This window comes from Lichenostomus cassidix, chromosome 1Aa (genome assembly GCF_008360975.1).
Source record: "Lichenostomus cassidix isolate B80296 chromosome 1Aa, HeHo_3.0, whole genome shotgun sequence".
In the NCBI taxonomy this organism is placed as follows: Eukaryota; Metazoa; Chordata; class Aves; order Passeriformes; family Meliphagidae; genus Lichenostomus; species Lichenostomus cassidix.
Window position 1 is genome coordinate 43,664,066 of NC_139480.1, and position 21,875 is coordinate 43,685,940.

The following is a 21,875-nucleotide window of genomic DNA, read 5'->3' on the forward strand; positions in this document are numbered from 1 at the left end:
AGTCCCCCCAGCATTCTGACCTTCATAACCATGGAAGGAGCCTGGAGAGATCAGCTGGCCAGCTTGCAGGAGTCCACATTCAGGGAGAGCCAAGGAGTCTCTGAGATGGATGAACTCCAGCTCACACCTTGAGACAGAACTGCACAGCCCAGGTGAGATATCCCTGGGCTTGCTTTCGCCACTTTGGAGTCCTACATTGCAAGACCCTACTTCTCTCCAGGCTTGCATGACACTTGCATCTCTTCTTGCATGACACTTGCCATAGCTGCAAGCAGTCCACGGGGATGCCTTAGCTGGCAAGAGGCCAAGCATGCACTTCAAGGGCACCAGTTAAATTTTGGTATTAACTCTCTAACCTAGGGGATATTCTTCAGGAATGCTCTGGTGTAAACAAGCATAAAAACAGAGACAGATTTTATAATAATATTGTGAAATTATTCTGTGCTTCCCTGCTTTTATTGTCCTCAGTTTTACAGTGGTGGTTCTGATAAAACCCCCAGTAGTTAGTTAAGTAAAAACTATACCGAAGTCTCCATGTCCCTCTTGAATGACTGGCCATAATTATTCAGAATTATATTTTCTGTGAGTTTTTCAGGTAAAATGGATAAAAATGATCCTTCTCTGAAATCCTGCTCTCTTTTCAGAAGTTTTCTGACTTCTACCAACTAAACAGCCACAGAACACCACAATCTTTCATCTCTTTTCTGTTCATTCATGTGTGTGATGAATTTTTCCTATCAACTTGGAAATAATTCTCTCTTCCAGTCTTGAAGCAATGCGCTGGCAAACCCCAGCCTGGTTTGCACGAGTAAAATGAGTCAGCCTCACTGCAGAAACGTCACCTTTGGGACTCCTGCCACATAAACATTTATAACTGGAGTTAAATTTCCCCCTCGGGGCCAGCGCAGGGGTTTGCTGTTATTTCTTGCTCTGTTTTCAGTGCAATTTTGGCATTTGCTTCCTTCCCACAGCACTGCCTGTTACCTGCACACTACAGCTGCCATAGGCTGTGGCTGTACTGGAAGCCTATTTGGCTGCAGGCTCTGTTACAGCTCTCAGCGGTGCTCCAGGGCACGCTCCCCTGCAATTGTATCCCACCAAAATAATCCTGAGCAAACAGATCCTTTCAAAGACTTTCGCTCAGGGGACATCTGTGGAGAGCAGAGCAGTGCTACTTGAAACAATCTTATCAATCACAGCGCTGCACATTTTCAAATTGGTATATTTTCAAGATGTTGCAAGGCTACCTCTATTAGAAGGGAAACAAGCTGTCCACTTCATGTCTGAGACTGTAATTTAAGTGAAATGAGAGCTCCCCGAAGAGCTGAACTCCTTACTTTAACAGCCTTCTTTTCTTTTTATGATCTTTCTCTTTCGAACATTATTCAGTGCAATATGTTTGGCTGCTCTGTCTTTCCCATTGCTCCTCCTCCAGCAAAGGCAGGGCTTTCAGAGCCAGCCTAGATGGGCAGAAAGGACAAGATGTGCTGGGGGCAGCAAGTGTCCCTGGACTGGCTGGGTGCAGGCGTGACAGGCCACAAGCATCCAATGTGTTGGCCACTGCTGTGCCAATCCCCTGCCCTATGGGTTAGTGGCTCTTTCTTCCCTGAGACATGGGAGGACTGGAGTTAAGGTCTTGGTGGGTCCCTAGGGATTTGAGCTCAGAGCTCCTGTGATGGGGATTCCCCTTGAAACCAGAGCACAGGGTTTTTATCCAGAGAAAGTACTGCAAAGTGCTATAGAAAGTCTGTGAGAGTCAAAATGCAGCTCTATCCCCTTGATTCAAGGCCCAACTCAATATCCTTGGATCCTCCAGAAGCAATGGCAGCCACATGATGCTTAGCACCATCAGAGAAGTTATCCTCCTTCATCATCAAAATGCCCTATACCTTTTATCTTTTAGCTACTGTGTTATTGCAAGCTAGTGTTTAGAGGAAGATGAGTGCCAGCAATTTAATTATTTTTAAAGATTTACTTTAAAGAAATAAATTACTGTGGAACACCTTTGATGGATGAGAGACCCACACCATACACAAAGGAAGTTCAGCACTTCAGCCCCACATGGAGACCACCTCCTTTGTAAAGACCATTTCCGCTCACTGTGCTTGGAATCCAGGGCATTCCATATCAAATATCGCATACTTGGACCTACACCTACTCTATACCATCCCTTCCCATTTTTAAAACTCTGCTTTCCTGCAGTGCAGCCATTTGTGGGTGCATGTACATACCACATGGAAAACACCGGCCGCCTTGACGGGCTTGAAGCCAGCGACAGGAGTGCAGTGGTCAGCATGGCCATTGCAGAAGCAGCTGCCCTTCACGATGAAGTCGTAGATGGCGTAGTGCAGGGACGGCGGGGGGTGTGGGGCCGGGCTGGCCGGGATGCAGGGACAGCCCTGCCGCTCCAGCAGCCGCACCCGCAGGTTGGTGATCTTCAGCTGCGCCTGGGCTTCTGCACTGTATGGGTCCTCCGCGGCGTAGGGCGGGGACAGCGCTCGGAAGATCACCTGCGCAGAGAAACACACAAGGTGAAGCAGACAGCAGGATGTCAGCCATGGGTGCCGTGGTGAGCAATGGGGTGGAATGGCACTGACAGCACACTCTGGGAGCATGCACCAGGCTCTCATAGTGCTCTTCCTGCTCCGCAAGGGGTGGCAGCAGCAAATCCACCTCCAACTCGGTGTGCACAAAGTCATCCCTTATGTTCCTCTCCACAAGAAGTAAGGACCTTATGGGTGTCAAGTGACATTTTGCCATTAACTTAAATCTTAATTAACATTTTAAATCTTAATGAACATTTTCTCTCCCAGAATGGATGTATTTTGTAACAAATATATCTCACATTTCCAAATATCTGGTTCTTGTCAGTCCTAGGCTGCTTCCTAGTGGAAAAGTGATTAGGTGTGGCAATTAGTGACAGCAAGCTGATAATCAAGAAAACTGAGATAAGAAAGAAGGAAAAGTGGGGGGGCTTCCAAAGTTTAAACAAATACTTATCATTCATTCCTTATTTTAACTTCAGTCTGATTGAATAGGTAAATATTGGCTCAAGATGAATATTAAGGGCACTAGATAAAAATAACCAATTTTCTTGAAAAGGTTTATTTTAAAGTTTTTGGTCTAGCTGCCTACAGTGAGAAATCAGAAACAGTATATACTTCATATGACTACCGTTGGCATAAAACAACACATTTATGATCCATGTATTAGTTACTGGTACATTCAACTTAATTGGAACTTTCTGAATAGTTAAATAGCTCTTCACTGAACAGCCACTGACAGCGTGATGAACTACAATAATTATAAACAACACTTGATCAAATCACTTGAGTGTTTGAGGGTGTGATGCAGCCTAATGACTCAATGCACCACTTGCAGCAGTGACTTACAAGCTCCTCAAACTAACCTGCTGCCCCACTGAAACTACCCCTGCCACCCAAAATGCTGCCCAGCCTCTTGAAGGCAGCAAGTAGCTGTACAGCAGAGAAAGCTGACCATGGTTTCTTGCCCAGTGAGAGGCAGGGCACGAACCTGCTGCTGTCACTATCAGGGATCACAGCCTCCTACCCCTAAATCCACTCCTTCCAAAGAAAGCATCTGATATGTTTCGGCTGATGAAGGCTCCCCTTTTATTTGACCAGGATTTGCAGATCCTGGAAATAATGACCACAGTGCTGCCAGCTGGCCTGCCTGCAGGCTTTGCCTACCAGCTGCTGCCTCCATCAGCCCCACCACTGCTGGCACCGCTCCTGGTTGGGAGCTGGCTTTTCTCCAGAGCTGCCAGAACCCAGCCAGAGGAAGCTTTGTCTCGGCCTGGAAGGAGATTTAGCCCTTGTTTTGGAGCTGAATGGTGGCAGCGTGCTTCTGCGCGCCCCGCCAGCCTCCTGAGCAAAGTTGCCACCAGCATGCTGGTGACAGTGGGGCTCGGCCGGGCTGCAGCTGGCTGTTGCATGCTGACAAACACATTGTGGCTGCAGTTCTGCTCTGCCACCCTGCAAACACTTCCTCCCAAAGGTATCTGAGCATCTTCTGCCAGAAAGACACAGAGAAGGGAGAAGATTAACTGGGACAGGTGGTCAGAGGACAAGGCTGGTAAGCAGCATGCCTCTTGTGTAGAAGTGTTCAGTCTGACGAGGGGTATTAATAAACAGTAACACACTTCAAAAGAGTTCTTTTTTCCCCTCTCTTTCAGAGATATACAGTTTTTTCTTCTTTCCTAAAATAAATAACAACAGAAACCCAAGTGAATCCCAACTATAAGTCCTGTACCCCTCCCCAAGGCTTGTTATCTACCCAAATTTAAATCAATGCCATTCTGATCACATTTACTTGTTAGTGATTTTGTGAACACAAGATGCTTTCAGATATGGAAAGAAAATTTCTTGGGAAAAATCCAAGCTGGAGACATTGATTTCCTTTTAGTGGAGTTGATAGAAAAGGCTGGGTCAAGAATTCTCAGTAAAAAATAGCATTTTGGGTTTCTTACTATTACATAACTTGCATCTCAGAGAATTCTTTGTTTGTCATAATTCAGATGAGACCAGGGAAGAAAATATATAAATGGGAACAATTTATCCTAGATAGAGCTGCAGACTTTCTTCTCATGTTTTCAGTTTTCCTTGTGTATCTATCCCTGTTTAATGCACGTGACTGATGTTTGTGGTTCTAGCAAAGACAATCACAGCAAGGAAATCAATAATCCTGAGTGCCTTTGCACTGACAGAGTTAAATCTTGCCTGTATGGAATTCAGGGGGAGTTATGCTGCTGATTTCAATGGAGCCAGTATTCCTGCTCAGACCCTAAAATGCTACAAACATTTCTTTTTATGGCTACATGAAAACAGTGATGCTAAACATGAGCGCTATCTTTAATTCCCAGGGGCTCTGGGCTCTTAGCTTCTCCCCCCTAACTGTCCTGTTGCTCTGGCTGTGCCCAGCAGCTCTGGCCTCGGAGCTACATTGTGTCCTGCAACTGTGTCACAGAGTGAGCCTGGTCTCAGTGCTGCCAGGGCAGTCGATATCCTCATCCCTCCATCCCTGACACTGGCAGCTCTGCTTCAATAAAATACTAACTGGTCATTATACCATGTAGGGCATCATACAAACAGCAATTCTCTGCTCTGACCCAGCAGATTCAGCTAGGATTCTACAAGCCCTCAGACACTGCATAATAAGGTCAAGGATGTGTTTCCCAGCAGGATTTCCCTGTCCAGTTGTTAACACCACTCATTTATCCCAGCTGGTCTCAAGAGTCTGCACATCACTGGAGCCACATTGGTCTCATACAGCTGTTATGGGTCTGCACGCCTCTGCTTGCCAGAAACCCAGCCACACCTACACACAGGCAGTGCCAATTTCCTGCTTTTACCTCTTCTTCGGCTTTTCCATGCAATTGCCCCACCAGCAGGATGGGCATAAGGCTTCAGCACCCTCTCAACTTATCACTGTCTTGCACAGCAGACCTGACCAGGTTTTTGCACCTCTGGTTCTGCTGGCAACTCCCAGGCACTGCTGTCAGAAGTCTCGTCAACCAAAATATTGTTTTGTTTTAGCAGTGTAGGGGAAGGGTGTAGAAACAATTGGAAAAGAACACTTTGTCAACATGCACATGCATGACATGTGGAATGATGCTGTTGGATCCCACGTGCCATAAAAGCAACCTCTGCATGAAGCAATATCAATTGAGGAATGATCTAAAAGTTGCACAGGGATTTTTTTTTCTTCTTCTTTTTTTTTTTTTTTTTTGCATGGTGATAGTCTCTCTACACAGCCAAACAGGAGCTGTAGTCTGCAATCTCTGAGTGAGGAATGCCACTGCTATGCCTCAAGAGGGTTGGGTTCACTTGACCCTCTTAGTGTGATGCCTGTTGGTGGGAGGAGGGAGCCCAATCCTCTCCCAGGGGAAGCCCATTCCACTCCCAGGGGAGCAGGAGTGGATAAGCTGTCCCACAGTGCCTTGCATGTGCCTTGGAGTAAAAGTACTCTGCTCCTCAGCCAGACCACTGCAGCTGTCTGCAGTTTGGTCACATCATTACATAGAGAGCATCTAATAAATTTCCACAGGATTTCGATTTCCTTAATGGGCTGTCATGAGCAGCTCTTGCTCTGTTGATTATTTCTCAAGTTTTAGTGGCAGAAGAAGCCTGAGCTCCTCACCATTCCACAGATGCACTAATGTAGCTGTATATAAATAAATACAGCAGCCATGGACATGGTGCACTCAAGTAACCACTTGCACCACAATGACCTTGATATATAAATAAAAAAAATCCCTTTGCAAGAAGTACCCGAATATGTTTACATATGAGAGGCAATGACAGGACATCTGTATATATCTACAGTGGGAAGGAAAATGCTAATGAATGATTCTGACAGCAACAAAATAGGCTGTGAAGTCCAAGTTGCCTGAGGAAGTCAACAAAACCAAGGAAAGATTTTCCAGGAGCAAAGGTTTCTCAGTGAGTCACGCATGCATCTCCACTGAACGCAGCTGCAAGGGTCCGGACCTTTGTCAAGGTGCAAGTGTCCAGAGCTATAAAGTGGGACCCTTTGGGATACAAATGCCTGTGACATCAAAGAGACATGGGTAATCCACAAAAAGCTTCCTCCTCACAGACCTTCAGAGAAAGACAGAGTTACAGAGGCTTTGGACAGGATGCTGCAGCTGCCGTGCCTGTGCCCTATACCTGGCCAGAGGTGCCATGCTCCAACCTCCAACTGGGAGCCTGGCCTCAGCCAGGAAGGCATCAGGAGATGATTCATGAAATGGCAACATCAGTAAATTACAAACAGAGAGAATAAATGGCTAGGACACTCAAGAAGCATATACATATGGGAATTAGCCAACAAACAGCACTACAGCAGAAATAAAAGCAATAAACAAATATTAAAAACATTTTTACTTGGTTGTAAATGAAAACCAGGATGGTAACATCGCATGAAGTGATGTGTGGTTTCTTTACAAAAGAGACCGATGAACTCTACACTGTATTGTCTAACCTGGATGCATGAAAATGTATCTGTAAGTACTCTACAAAAATGACCTATCCCTATTAGTGATTAATGTAATTAACTCAGGGACATTTGATAAATTCAGTACTGGTTTATTTGATTTTTGCTGATAGATTTATTCCTTTCAATACATTCTACAGGAAAAAAAAAAGAATAAAAAGAATGTAAAGTTTGTTGTCTTCTACAAATAGATGAGAAAAAGCAATGAGGGATACGCACCACCTTACAAAAGGGCACATGATGTCTAAGTAACTGTATAACAAAAAAGTTGAGGTTTGCGTTAGGAGTCTGCAGTGACTCTTGGTATGTAGGCACTAAATAAATGTGCTTAATTGGCCTGTATTCTGGGGCCCTGTGGAATCTCCACATCACTGGAAGTGATCTGATTTATTAAGTGCCTGAACAAGGCTCTGAAAATGTAGTCAGTAAATGCAGTGGTGGAGCTTTGCCAGCACATCCAGGACCTCAACTCTTTGCCTCCTGAAAAATTTCCCTTAAGCACAACAAGCAGCTGAGGTTAGGCACTGCTTGCCTGGTGCTGGGGCTGAGGTGAAAGTGAGCCCTTGTCTCTGACACCCTGCCTCTGGAACTTCCAGCTGTGCGCCCAGCATTGCCTCACATCTGCTTGTGCTCACAGGTCTCAGCTGCCACTTCAAACCATGGCACAAGCTGAGATGGTCCATGCTACATCTGCTGCATGGAATGCCTCTGCCATCCCCCAGCCACTGCCTGCCTGCACTCAAGTCCCCCTGTGCCTCCCTCCACAGCCAGACCAGCCCATCCAACAGCACAGGAACTCTCCTGTAGGCACTACCCAAAAGTGGCAACTGCTTCAGCCCTGACTGGTCTTGTTGAGAGAAGCTGAGTAGGGAAATTTTATTGTGGCAATTAAGCTTTCCTGCTCAATAGATGTAAAAATTATAATTAGTAAATTCTCTTGGCAAACATTATGGGAAACTCACAGGGAGCATTAAGACTGGTTTGTAGAAACGTGTAGCTGAAAATATTAATAATGATGCAATATGAGTGCCAACTGTCAACCTGCCACAGTGTCTGCTGTCAACTTCCACCCAAGAAATGGATTAGAAGCAATAAGCTCATCATCACCACAAAAACCTGACGGATGGAACTGGATGTAAATTTAGCTGCAGAAATGCAATGCCAGTCAGGTGCTCCCCCTTCAAAGACAGCGTTCTCACATCTCTTCTGCACACCCCTGCTCAGTCACCTTCAGTGCTGCAGAGGAACCTTGGAGCTAAGACTGTTCTGTTTGTCCCCCTGTGCCTTCCCAGGAAAGAGTAATTAAGCTATTCACACCACAACATGAGCAGGAAAGACGAGTTGATGCTCTTACTGTTCATGTGAGTCTGGCTTGACTTTCAAGGTTTGCTGTGCCATGCAGCAAGACTCAAGCCAAAGCAATGAATCTAATTTGGTACCTTTGGGGAGCAGGGACAGTCCTACCTGCTCTGACACCTTTGGGGACCTTTTTTTTTTTTTTGCAGTGGGAAGCCCCAGAAACAGAAGCTGCCTGGTTTAACAGGGCTCCCTCAGCCCTGCCAATGCAGGAGCAACTCAGGCACACCGAAACATGGTCTAAACACCACACCTAGTGCTGGCAATAACCAGCCCACATGAATCTCCTGAGAGACACAGATACTCTGCAGGTAGCTTCTTTTGTCTCCCACTTTCAGTATCAAGGGTGCAACTCTATGCTGGCATTTATCCTCCTGGTCAGTATTTTAGTTTCTGGGGATTCTCTGCATCAGCGTAGTCAATATCTGCCAGGCTCTCTCCATGGCTCTTCCTGGAGGGGACAGCTGTGTCTGCAGAGGAGTATTTTGCTCACAAAGTTAGTTCCCTATAGAAATGGGCCCTGTGCCATTGCGCTGTATGTGTATCCATGTCCCTGTCCATCAGTCCACTCTAAAAACCTCTGAAACCACTGCCTAACTTCAGCCATCTTTTGGAGATACCCCTTAAAGGTGTTAAGCTCCTGAAAGTTTTAAGAAAACATTCTCATTCCTTCACAAAAGCAAGCCTGGTGGACTACAACCCCCCTGTGAAGAAGGCTGCTATATTTGGTACCGCAATGCTGGTACCGCCTACCAACAAAACAGACTTATTTCACATATTACCACACCTAACAACAAGCTTTTAGGAGAGAAACCCTGTGCGTCTCTGTGCTATGCTCATTGCAATGACCCTAGGCTAAAAAAAGAGAGATCTGCTTTTGGCAGATGCCGCAAATAAATCACATGGTGTGGAAAGTTCACCAGCCTAAGCTGGGCAGGTACTACCCACGAGCTCCTCTAAAACACTTTGCTTTACTGCCTGTCAGACCAAGTGGACTGCAGGGAAGAAGAGTCTCTTTTTCTTGTGGAGAGGTCTGACTGCCACCATGGTACACAATTCGGCATCACCCAGATGAGGTGAAACAGCAACAGAAATTGGAAAACCTGCCTTGCCACTGCAGAGAGGAGACCATCAGAGACATGAAGATCACACTGAGCTTTGGAACCTGCCTTGCAGGCTACAGTGTTTAGCACTCAGTCAACAACCCCAAGCAACCATGAGAGAAACCCACTGTGCACCACCACCAGCAGCCCCCGAGCTCTTTGAGATGCTGGAGAAATGGTGCTCCTGCAGCAACCTTAAGAAGGCTGCTTCATACAATTTGACATAAGACAGCATTTGGCCCATGCCTCCAGCCCTTCTGCACTCTTTCACAGCACATAAATCAAGGCAAATAATCCCTTGCCTCACCATGTAAAAGTTATGCAATCTTACATAGACTTCAGGAGGAAAATCCAGCTATTTCAAATAATCCGCCCTTGCAAATTAATTTATACCAAGGCAACTTTTATCTTTTGGGAAACTCAAGGCATTATTCTGCCATTGTCAAAAGCAAGAAGCTGTACAGGAAGAGCTCCTGCTCACATGCAGCAGCTGGCCAGCGAGAGGTTGGAAAAGGCACAAGAAGAGCTACTCAAGAGCTTCAGGATTTCTCCAGGATCCTTGAAATCTCTGGTAATAATCAATCAGATGAGAGCCATCTTCTCAGCTTCTCTTCAACATCCGACTACACAATTTCATTAGATGAAAATGAAACACTGCTAGGTCATTCCTGTCTTCATGCAGACAAGGATCACAAAAGTAATTTTCTTATCACAAAAATCTCTCTACATCTCCAAAGTCTTGGATTTCTTCATCTCAGGTTAATAGTGCTTCTCCGATAATTGATGATTAATTCCACAATGGCTCTATTTTGCCTAACCACTACTTTCGCTCATCAAACAGATAGGAACACTCAATTTCTTGTCTCGCAAAACCTTCCAGATGCATGGTATCATTGGCTATGAACTATCAAGGAAAAAAATACTGCCTTTGTCTCATCTTCAGAATCACTATTTCCAAGGCTGCACTAGCCCAGTTAGGAAAATGAACCAGCACATCTCAGCTGATGATATGAAGTCCTTTGACCCATCAACAAGAAAGATGGTATTTAAATACTCTTCCCTCCAGCAATTCCCCTCCTTTTCCTATCCCCACAAAGATTTATGTTCTCAGCCTTGGCCTGCAGACAGTACCTGTTGTGCATATGGAAGACCAAGAAAAACCTGGAGCTACCTCCGAAGAGCCTGACAAAGGACTGGACTTGCTTCTTCATTGGCAGGGCTGTAAAAAAAGCTGGCTCACTCCCCAGAGCTGCAGAATAACCTCTTTAACAGCTTCTGAGCACAACACACCACTGCAAAAGCCTGAAAGGCAGCAGGTTAGTGTTTCAGTAACTGTAATGGTACTAAGGATCAAGGGGATTTCTTTCAGCCCAAGAGTAACACAATTCCATGAATATTTTTCAATTGCTCTTGTTTATAATGAAAAGGCTTTGTGTCTATAGGACTGGCTGCTTAAACTACCCACCTACCATGAGCTGCATTTAATTATAGGAAATAGAACACCTGTCTGAATTATGTGTAACTACACACTGTCCAAAAGGTCAAAAGAAACAGCACCCTTCTTTCAACCCATAGCCATAGATTTTGATTACTGGCATGAGGGATGCAGCAGAGAGATTGCTGGTAAAAGACTCATAGCATATGCATCTAATAAATTTGGTTCTGGACATTAACTTCTTTTCTTCCTGTAAAATGTTACCCAGGGAGAATTTGAGAACTTCACCATTTGTGTAGGATTTTGAATGTTGTTAGACTGGGTATCTCACACCGACACCCACTGTTGCATGGCGATTAATCTCCAATGAGCTTTTGATCCAAAACTTCTGAGACATGTCAATACATTGCTTTAGGTTACACACTTCCCATGTAACCAGTTGTATCCAGGAATCCCAAAGAGAAACATGGCAGTCCTACTTTCCAGCCAGAGAACTGGGAGCTGAATAAGTGAGCTAGCCTTCTCTTCACGCCAAAAATGAACTGTGAAATGAAGCAGTGGGGTGCAGTGCCTGAAGAGAGGCTCCAGAGGCACCGTTAAAATCCCGTGGCACTTTTCTCAAGGGAAGCAATAGTCCCGCTAACAAGGCCAGATGCCAATTTAGAGAATTAAATCCTGCCTACCCAAACTCCTCGTTTCATGTGGGTACAGTGCTCTTCACATCCTACATAAGAAGTTTGGAAAGGGTCTCCTGGAACCCTGGGACCTATTCCCTCCTGCTGTTGGCAGCCTACAATATATCCCCTTTCACAGACTGGTCAAGCTCCCTCCAAAGAATAATTTGTTTTAGCCATAATTGGAGGTCGATCCAGAAGCAGTTGTTAGAAACTTGCTGTTCCAAACAGGGGACTGCCGATATGCACTGTTAAACACTGGCTATGCTCCATCCCAGGGGCGGCTGCATTTCAAGAGCTGGCCAAGCAGAGGGCCAACCCCCAAGTGCCAACAGCACTGGGAAAGCCAGGAAAAAACTGAGACAATCCTATGGGCTACTTGTAATGGGAGAAATCACGCAGAGGATCATGGGGCAGGTGGGAGAAGCATCTTGCTCTTCACAGAGATGCTGAGCACCCAGGAGGCCTCATAACGGAACGTCACTGCTCTAGGATGGCTCGTGGGCAAGGGGGAGGGATTTGTCACAACCTGGCCCACAGATCTGGCAGCATCATGCTTGGTTTTCTCCACATAGAGAAAACTTAAAAGGCAGGTGCCGATGCTCTGAAAACAACAGTTGTGTTGCTCGGCCCTGTTGGTGACTGAACTCTAAAGTATCTTTCATGGTAAAATTTCTCAGTGACCAAAGGTTTACCTCCACATGTGCCCAGAATGGCCCTTGTCTCCTGTCCTACCAGGCACAGGTGAAAACTAAGCTCAAGTTTCCCCTTTTCCCTGACCAACTTTTTGCTTCCCCATTACTTAAAGGGAGAATCTCCTCTTCTCCACTGGTGAGAACTTGCACTGGCTTGGAAAGCCCACACAGTGTTTGGGAAGATGGGCTTCCCTGCCAGAAAGGAAAGCCTGAGGACCAAACCAAGGGATGCACCTCACCACAGCCATCAGCAAGGTGGCTGGTGGTGAAATGGTGTCCTGCTGCTGGGCTGCTACTGCCAGCTGCTACAGCCTGGGATTTCTAGGCTCCTATACAATTTTTTGTTGACTCTGGCCTAGCTTCATTTACTTAATCTCATTAACTATTGCCCTAGAAATCATTACTCTTGTGCTTATGAAATAATGGTCTCCATGTCTTGCTAGATTTAGTGATACAATGCAAAGAGCTGGATTGGGTTTGGCCATCACCCCAACCACCCCTAGCTGAACAGACTCTCCTTTGCATGTGGCATTTCTGAACAGAGCCTGACAATTTGTGTTTTTCCAAATACAGGGTGATCAGGAAGACGTTGTTAAAGAGGTCTTTTTCCTACAAAGTGCACTTCTAAAAAGTGTAGAGATGGGACTTGAAAACATCCTTCCCTAGCTATGTCCTCTCACGTCCTGAGCACTGCTGAGCACCTGCCAGGATCCCTCTTTCCTTCTCACCATTTTGGACCTCTCTTTTCTCTCTGTGCAGATGTCAGTGGCACTGACAGGACAATTAAAAAGGATGTTTGCAGCCTTCTAATGGGTTGACATCCCAGGCTGTTTTGAGGTTTTTCTTGCATATTTGCCCAGGTTCTTTGTGGAGTCCCAAGTCCTACAAGTAACTGACCTCGAATTTCCTGTTACCCACAAGATACTTGAAGCATCTTAGCATAATGAAAATACAGCTTCAGTTAAGGACAACAATGATAAGCCTGAAAACCAAATTTATTTGGGCCTAAAAGGTAAAAAACACCAATCAGGCAGAAGTTTCTACAACCCAAAATCAGGACTCAAAAATAAAACCTTCTGACCATCTTTAACTCCTATTTGTGTCAGCAGCAAGTGTCACAACCACTCACTGTCTGTCATGGTCAGACTTGTGAGTACAAGGACACAATTTACTTCTGCTCTACGCAGCTAATTTCAGGTAAAACCAGTAGGACTGGTGTCCAAATCCTCAAGGAAGAGAGACAGACTGCATGCAGTAACAGTGCAGGGCAAAACATATGAAGGTTTTTCCACTACGGAAGGCACGAGATCAATAAAATGCTCAGTAAGACATGTATTCCACAGCAAAACAGTGGTAACGTGATGTTTCAAAAGTTAAAAGCATGTTAGAATTTGTTGCTGGAATACAGTCAAGCTGCAAATATGCCTCTTCTATAAATAGCAAACAGTAACAATAGCTGAGGTCTCCAAGTGATTTATTAGCAGTATTCTGAATAGATGAACACTAAAATAAGTTACTAATTTACTAAAATCTTGTCAAGGAGACTCTGCTTCAGTAAGCCCTTTTATCCTGGAGCTTGTCTAAATGGGGACACTCAGGCGAGCTAATCTGAATTGACCACAGATGGGAATGTAAAGTGAATGAGATAATTGCATTGCAGAGTGGACAGTCACTCTCCCTCACAGTAAAAGAATTAACATCTGCTAAGGGCCCTTTAGGGATCAACAGTGATCCCTAACCAAGGATAATTTTAAGATTAGAGTGTTGAAAAGGAAATATTAATATGATTTGAACTATGTGAGGGAAGGTAGCCTTTTATGCATACTAGTAAAATTACTACTCCTGTCTGAGCATGAAGCTGAAAGAGTTTATTTCTGCATCTTGTTTACTTAGATCAGATTATGTTTGGCTGGTGAATACAAGTCCTGATTTCCCTTGCAATAATGTGGCTGAAAGGTTACACCCTGAAAAGCAATGAAAACACTCAGCATTTGTAACATATTTGTATGATTCAGGCTAAAACTTGGCCTAATCCCACCACTGGGTGTTGATCCTCCATCTCTTGCCTGCTTCAGGCTAGAGCTGCATCCCCATCAGAGGATAACCATATCCAGTGGTTTTGCAGCAACAGGGACAGGTAGCAAAGAAGAGCAGAGGCCTGCCAAGTCCCTGGTGAGGTGATTCTAACCATCAACAGACCTTCCAAGTGCCACACATGGCACGTGACATAACTACCACTGTGGTGGCACCCAGCTTAGGTGACTGCAGCATGGCACCACCTTCCAAAAGCATCGCTCTCCCAGTGCTCTTCACCATCCCAGTCCCACCACTGCAAAGGGAAGCCTAGAGCCACTCTACTACAGAAGGATGGAAGGCATTTCCCACAGCCATTTCAGCATTTCTGAGGTCTGGGTCTTTGAAATAAACCTAGAGGCTCAGCAGCTTGTTTTCTGCACTATCATAAATCTCCTCAAGATCAACATCATGGCAAATTCTGATGAGGGAGGATTTTTGTCATAAGAGTTGAAGTAGGCATCTAAGGAATGACTCATGATGATGAGGGCTGAACACAAAAAGGCTTCTTCTTTTCAATAAGAAGTGAAGCAGATTTGACCCAAATTAAGACAGCTGATACATAGAAAAGAGGCCCTAAGCTCATGAGTACTGTGGGGTTCTGTCCAGAAATGCACATGTGGCATTGAAATGTCTGAAGTGTGAGAAAGCGACAGACAGTGTGACACACTGTTTGGATGAGTTACAGATAAAAAAAAAATCTAAAAAGTTGCAAAAGAAATCCAGTGGCACTCACAGAATCCGCAGCTGTGCTTTAAAGAAAATGACCAGTACCCTTCAGAGTAATCAATAATACTCTTCAGACATGGACATTTTGGATGGCTGCATATTTGAAACCACTGTTTCAAGTGAAATTACTGTTTCCATATGCCTGAAATTAGGTGCTACCAGAAGTGGGAGTAAAGCACAACATAACTGCAAACAGAACACAAAACTCTGATGTTTCTTTAGGTCAGATACATGTTGCTATTGGCAGATACTAGTAATTGCTGGAATGCAGCACACTGTAATAAATTAAATGTGATATTTGCTAAGCATGCAAGCTTGCCATCTGGAGAGCTGCTGCTATTACTTTGCAGGTAAAAAGTGGTGTTTAAGTGCAAGAAACTGAAGCATACCATACGAACAAAATCTTCTAAGCTCCAGCCCCTTGGATACAATATCTGTTTAAAACCTGGAACAATTAAATGCTCTTGATTTTTATAGCTTCTTTGCAATAACAGAGCACTTTTTCTCACCAGTCATTTGATTTAAAATCTAATGAAATACTCATCCTGGATCTGTCTGACAGGTGCAGGGGTCCTGGTTTCTGAGCTGATGAGAGCATGGAACAGCTTCTCCTAGACCAGGACATTGGCTGCCTCCAAAAACACAGCTGAGATGCACTTTGGTGAAAAAACAGCTCTCAGTATTTCTGTAGAGAGTCGCTTCCCAGCCAAAATATGTCTAAAGGTGACCACAAATGACTTCAGAGGGGTCTGAATACATGATTTTTCTCAACATGAATGCTGGTCTCCAAGGATTAAGCTTTCACCTCAAAACTAGTTCTCAGCAGAAACTACAATGATGTAAGTGATCTCCTGATTCACTAACTGTATTTTATCCTCTCTCTGTGTTAGGCCAGAGGGGAATTTTAAGTTCGATGAATCTTTCAGGCAAGTTCAGTAAATTAGGCCACTAGAGGGAGCAGCCTTTAAAGTCCAGAGCTGGTCACTGGGGATGTGTCCTCACGAGTGGGGGACCCAGGAGGGCAGCCCCACAGCCACGGCTCCCGGGGGAGGCTCTCTAGCACTGTGAGACAGAGCTGCACAAAGGGAAGAGTATTAATGCATCATTTGTTATCTGCTTTTTCTGATACTGAAAATCATCTGACTTTTACATATTTTTTTTCTTAGCAAATGTGATGTTTTTCTTCCTTTTTTCTAAGTTCTTTCACGTAAGTGTGCACAGGGAAAAAAAACCCAAACAAACAAGATATAAGCTTCTTAGTTACCTGGCTAACCTGGTTTATGGGAACCATACTTCAGTGTGTGGTGAGTAGCTACTTTGGTTATGTGCCTGCTTCACAGTGAAGGCAGTCACTATTGAAAGTCAATCTCATGACTATTAATTTTAACATAGTTGCATCTTGGTCAGACTGATTTGCATCACCTCAAAACCACAGGACAGCAAGAGCTGGAGAAAGCTATCTAGAGGGACATTCCCTTTGGCATTCCTGAGGAACCAGCAGGATCTGCCTAGGCTGCAGTTGTGCAGGGGGGTTCACCAGGTGAAAGGAAAGGAATTTTTGGAAAAGAGAGGGACTACGAACTCAGCAAAGCAAGAGGCAGGGTGGTGCCTACATCGCCTAGGAATGAATTACGTTAATGCACCTTGTGAAATACGTGTGATGATGAGATGCAGGTGTAGCGAAATACGAAGCATAAACACCAGTGCAGAGATTGCAGAGAGAAAAGGGGCTGGAGCAGGGGCTTTCTTGTCCCAGCCCACGCACACTTACCTCTCCCCCAGTGCAGGGGAAGGGACTCGAATATCTGGAAGTGCAAATGGCTCCTCTCTGCCTCACATCATCCTCCAGCCCAAAGGTGGCCGAACAGTTAGCAGCAAAGTATTTGTAAGGCTTCCACGTCTTGCCGAAGTCCTGGGAGCGCTCCAGCACCATGGCAGCCGGCCGGGGCGACTTGAAGACCATGATCAAGTGGGTGAAGTAGAAGGTGGTTTCCAGGTCCAGGCGGATGGTCTCGCGGGGGGCATCCTGGGCCGCCTGCCACCAGGTGCGGGGCAGGCGGAACGGGGAGTCCGCCATGGCGGCGGGGGGATGCGCCAGCCCTGCGTGGGCCCCGCTGCACCGGCCGCAGGTGGGGCGCTGGCAGCGGCGCTCCGTGTCCTCGCTGTAGGCGCAGAAGGCCTCGGCAGCACGAAGGCCGCACGACGTCTCGGTGCGCAGCGCCCGCCCGTGCGCCAGGTTGCCCATGCGGGGATTGCAGGCCTTGTCGCAGGGACTGCTCGCTGCCGCCACGCCGCCCACACCTGCGGGGCACAGAGCGGGGCTGAAGGCGGCTCCTGAGGTGGGAGACCCCCACCCCATTGGGGCAGAGTGCCCAAACCGTGTGCCACTTATACTCGCCGAGCCCTGGAGCTCAGTGTGGCACAGGTCTCCCATCTGGAGCTCAGTGTGGCTATAAAAGCAAAAAAACACCCCCAAACCCTTCAGGGTTTCCCTGCACTTGGGAAAATCCCTACCAAGAGGTGCAGAGCAGGCAGCAGGAGAGATGAGTACACCCTGCCCTCCTGGCCCGAGGGACCAGAGCAGGGCTGAGGCTCCAGGGCCATGCCACCCCTGCCCTGGAGCCTCCAAGGGGATCCAGGTGGCCCTGGAACTGCGGAAGAGCAGAAGGAAGACAGGCTGCCGCCAAGGCCACAAGGCCAGGACAGGGCCATGGGGGACAGCATTGCTGCAACCCAGCTCACTGTGCAGCAGATTGGGTGTCAGGGGTGTGAGAGCTGACACGAGTATCACCTGTCAGCAATGACCTCGAGTCTTCACCCCTTTCCCACCACTCCATATTCCCACGATCAGAAACTGCAGCCAACATCAGTGTTTAATTGTAGCACTGCTTAAGTTTGGAAAGGCTGCTGCTGGTGTGTGTAAAGGGGAAAAAAAAAGTTTTGGTTGAAATTATGTTGGCAAGCTGCCGCACAGCTGAGGCTCTGTGGTTTTTGCTCAAGCTTTTCTGGAAGTCCTGTCAATTTTAAAATCCCCAGTTACAGTGTCAAGGAAAAATAAAATTGCCGTGGGGTTTACTGTGAAACCATGTATCTCTCACGTGTAATCTGTTTAACTCTTAGTGCAGCAATGTCTGATTAGGGGCTCTCCAACTTTTTATTAATAAATGCAAGAGTAGGTCAAGGCAGTATTTGGGGAATTGTTTAACATTAAAAAAAAATCTCTGATGACTTGGATGTGTGCAGGTCAGAGCATCTGAGGGGCATAATGTCTCCTTTATCACCAGGCCAGTCATACACAGTCAGCTTTGTGCACCAATTAATGTATTCTTCTTAGCAATTTTTTATGTCTGAAGGTCATTTCAGTTTAGCATCCAGTAAGTCCTTTATCTCGGGCTTATTCAGCTTTTGCCTACAGTGTCATAGCTGCAATTAAGCTACATTATACACTAGAAGTGCTAAGCCTTCCAAGCCTGACAGCATTCCCCACTTCTCCTGCTCAAGAAACACCCTGGATAAAAACCATTTCTACCACCAAAGCTCTGTGCAGGTTTTCTATATTGTCTCCTCAGAACAGCTGTGGACCACTGCTTGCTATGCACTCAGTAAAAGGCTCTTCTGAATCTAGTCTCTGGATTTCACTGGATAAGCAGTCTTGGGAAATTCTTAGTGAACAAGAAATGCCCAGTCAAGTTAGCTGCCTGCAGTGTGCTGGTGAAGCTGTGCTGGAGATGACCTATAGTAACTATGAAGAAGGTGTTTGCTCTAAAAAAGTAAACAAATATAACTGTAAGGTTAATGTAATATCCCTTACAACTCCCGAACATCCTTTTCAAAGCGTTGTATAAACATTAACTAATCTATGTAGCTCTCCTGAGGGGTAGGTAAGTTAAGTGCTATTATCATATTATCAGTTAGGCTAGCCAGTAGTCGGCCTAATTTATGTCTTTGGCTGTTTTCCTGGATTCTTTGGCTACAAATAACACAGTGCAGTTGGCCGCTAAACAAATAGATGAACATTTACTGTGGTTCCCTCAGCTGTGGGATTGCAAAGCAGATTTAGAAAGTGGTAGGAAGAGCAGGGTTCAGTCAGCACCATCAGACAGGTTGAGATTACCATTTGTGTTCATCAAGTTCTTTCGATTTCTGCACACCAGACTGCTGCCTCCAGGAATGCAGTGGAGGAGGACCTGGTCAATGGGAGGTTTCCCTGTGACTGCAGTTGGTGGAAGGGCTGGTGTAGCTGGCCCCAGGGCAGGGACAAGGCTCTGCCCGAGCCCAGGTGGGAGGGGCTGGTTATCAAATCCCATGTGAGACCCTGGGAGCTGAGAATATTTGATTGTCCCCAGCTCGGGGTATGCTCCATCCCTGGTCATGCACGGCCACTGACTGTAGTTGTCTTTGGGCCAGGCATTGAGGGTCCCTTCCTCACCCGGGGTCAGATCTGGGGCAAGGGACCTTGGCTTGAGCAGGATTTGAGAAATGCTGCTGGCACACAGACGTGGGTCCCCGGGGCAGAAAGGGGGGAGAGGAAACCCCCTTTGAAAGGGTGTTTGTTTTTACTTGAATTGGAAAAGAGTTGCATGACCGATGCAGAGCACTTCACGTTATGAAAAGTGACAGCTTTCTAGTGTAACGCTGGCTGCCACAGGAATTCAGTAAAAGGACAAATTGAGAGCATAGAGATTTCCACGCTGGCAGTCACAGGCTCATGACTACTCTGCCACGGCACTGGAAAAGGAGCTTTTCCTTACTTGCACTTAATGCTTCTACCCAGCTAAATCTTCCCATTCTATATACTGTACATGCCACCGGACTGGGATCTTCCGTAATGAGTAAGAGCATGCAGTGAACACCATGACTCACCTGGAAAAACATCCATGGAAAATCATATGCTTCCTGCTTAAGCATTTTAGCAACACATGCCTTGTGATGTTTCGTTTATATCTTGTGCCTGATTAAATGTTTGTTTCCCATGAGGGTTTTTTTTTCTTCTTTTTAAAAAAGAAATTTGGCACTCGGCTTGCACCCGGCCGAGGAAGCGTTACGCAAACTGTTTATGCCCGAGCGTCTCTGCTGCGGGACTCCGCTGCGGGCAGCTCTGAGCGCGAAGTGTTTACGCAGCGGGAATGGGCTCGGAAAACCCTGCCCGCCCTCCTCCGCACCCCGACGACCCGGGGCACCGCCGCCCAAAGCGCCCGCGGAGCCCGCAGCGCCCCGCCGCTGCCACCCGCAGCGCCCCGCAGCCGGGCCCCGCTCCCGCGGCATCCCCCGAAGCCCCGGCCCGGCCCGCCCGGCCTCGACGCCCCGCCGGAGGCTCCGCGGGCAGGGGCGGCCCCGCGCAGCGCGGTGCGGCCGGACCCCTCTTTGTCTGCGGCGCGGGGCGCGGGGGAGGACGCGCATCCCGGCGCCTGCTTTTCACACCCATCCCCGCAAACCGCGTACCGACACGCACCGCCTGCGCGCACACACGCGCACCCAGCCCGTGCGCACATATATGCGTACGTACACGCGTGTGTGCGTGTGTGCGGACACGTGCGTACAGAGACGGACGCGTGTGAGCGCGGTGCGCACACGCCCGTGCGATCCTCCGTGCGTGCGCACGCCCGCGCAGCCCCGCGCACACGGGCGCGCACAGTCCGGCACACGCGAGTCCGCGCATCCGCACCCGCGGCGCGTATCTACCTCGCACGCCCGCGGAGGACGGAGAACGCCGAGCGCGGCCGGTCACGACCCACCTGCAGCGGCGGCGGCGGCGCCCAGCAGCAGCAGCGCCAGCCGCATCCCGCGCCCCATGGCCGAGCGCCCCGTGGCCGCCCGCCCTGCGCGCCCCGCCGCCCCGCGGCGCGACCGGCCCCGCGCGGCATCAGCGCCCCGCGCGGCACCGCCGCCCGCCGCGCACCGCGCCGCCCCGCGCCGCCCGCCGCCCGCCGCGCAGCGCCCGCGCACCGCCCCGCGCCCCGCCCCGCCCGCCGCCGCCCTACCCTCCCACCGGGGCCGCCGCGCGGCGGGGGGCTGTTGCCGGTGCGCGGCCAGGCGCGGTACTGCAGCGGAGGCACCCCTGCGCACACACACGTATACACACATACACACGCACACACGCTCCGTCCCCGCAGCCCCAGCGGCTCCGCGGGCGGGCTGGTACCCGGAGAGAGAGAGAGAGAGATCCGCGCTCCGGGACAGGGGGGCTACTCCTCGTCAACTCCCGGAGGCTTCGGCTGCCGAGCCTGGGCTCCCTGTCGGGGCAGAGAGGGTGGAAGTCAAGCTGCAAAACGCAGCTTTCCTCCGGCCCCGCTCGGTTTCAAACGAGCGACTTAAGTTACCGCAAGTAACGCCGGGTCGCTCACAACTTCGAAGACGTTTCTTATTTTATCGACTCTTCTGGTAATTGAGAGATGGAGCCACGTAAACTTAAGAGGTTTTCCCTTCTTTCCTGGGAACTGGCAATCTATGGTTTGGCTCCCATATGGTCTGATGGGTTCAATAGCACCGGTCACCATACCTCAACAGTGGTTTTGGGCTCTGAAAATAGGAAAAGACACAGTTACATCTACTGTTTGGCACCAGACCATTACCTTTTTAGGTCTCAGCAAAGGACCATTATGAGAGCAAGGGTGGAGCACTTCTGAGCTTTTTTTTTAAATTTACCTGAATCTAATCTGGGAGGTGAACATGTTGCGAGAGCTACAAAATGTTGTATATGTCATTTTCTGCACTTTGAACATGGACAATTTAAGAAGAATCCTGTTTTAGAAGGGACCATGACGCTGTCTTAAGACTACCATACTGCCTTCTGTAA

General features: G+C 47.6%; 1 protein-coding gene across 2 annotated transcripts in view; it reads right to left on the reverse strand.

Moving 5' to 3' along the window:
- Nucleotides 1–20,974, reverse strand: part of NTN4 (netrin 4) — a 41,895-nt gene extending 20,921 nt beyond the window's left edge. Inside the window, exons 1-3 of one of the 2 annotated variants that reach the window (XM_085046860.1) lie at nt 20,815–20,974; nt 16,851–17,380; nt 2,232–2,510 (exon numbers count right to left, since the gene is read on the reverse strand). In XM_085046860.1, the coding sequence (XP_084902986.1) occupies nt 2,232–2,510; nt 16,851–17,380; nt 20,815–20,872 (867 nt within the window). In that variant the 5' untranslated portion in view covers nt 20,873–20,974. Of the gene's footprint in view, nt 1–2,231; nt 2,511–16,850; nt 17,381–19,942; nt 20,772–20,814 lie in introns of those variants that run through there. The other variant, XM_085046865.1, reaches the window with a different exon arrangement.
- Between the last annotated feature and the right edge of the window lie 901 nt (nt 20,975–21,875).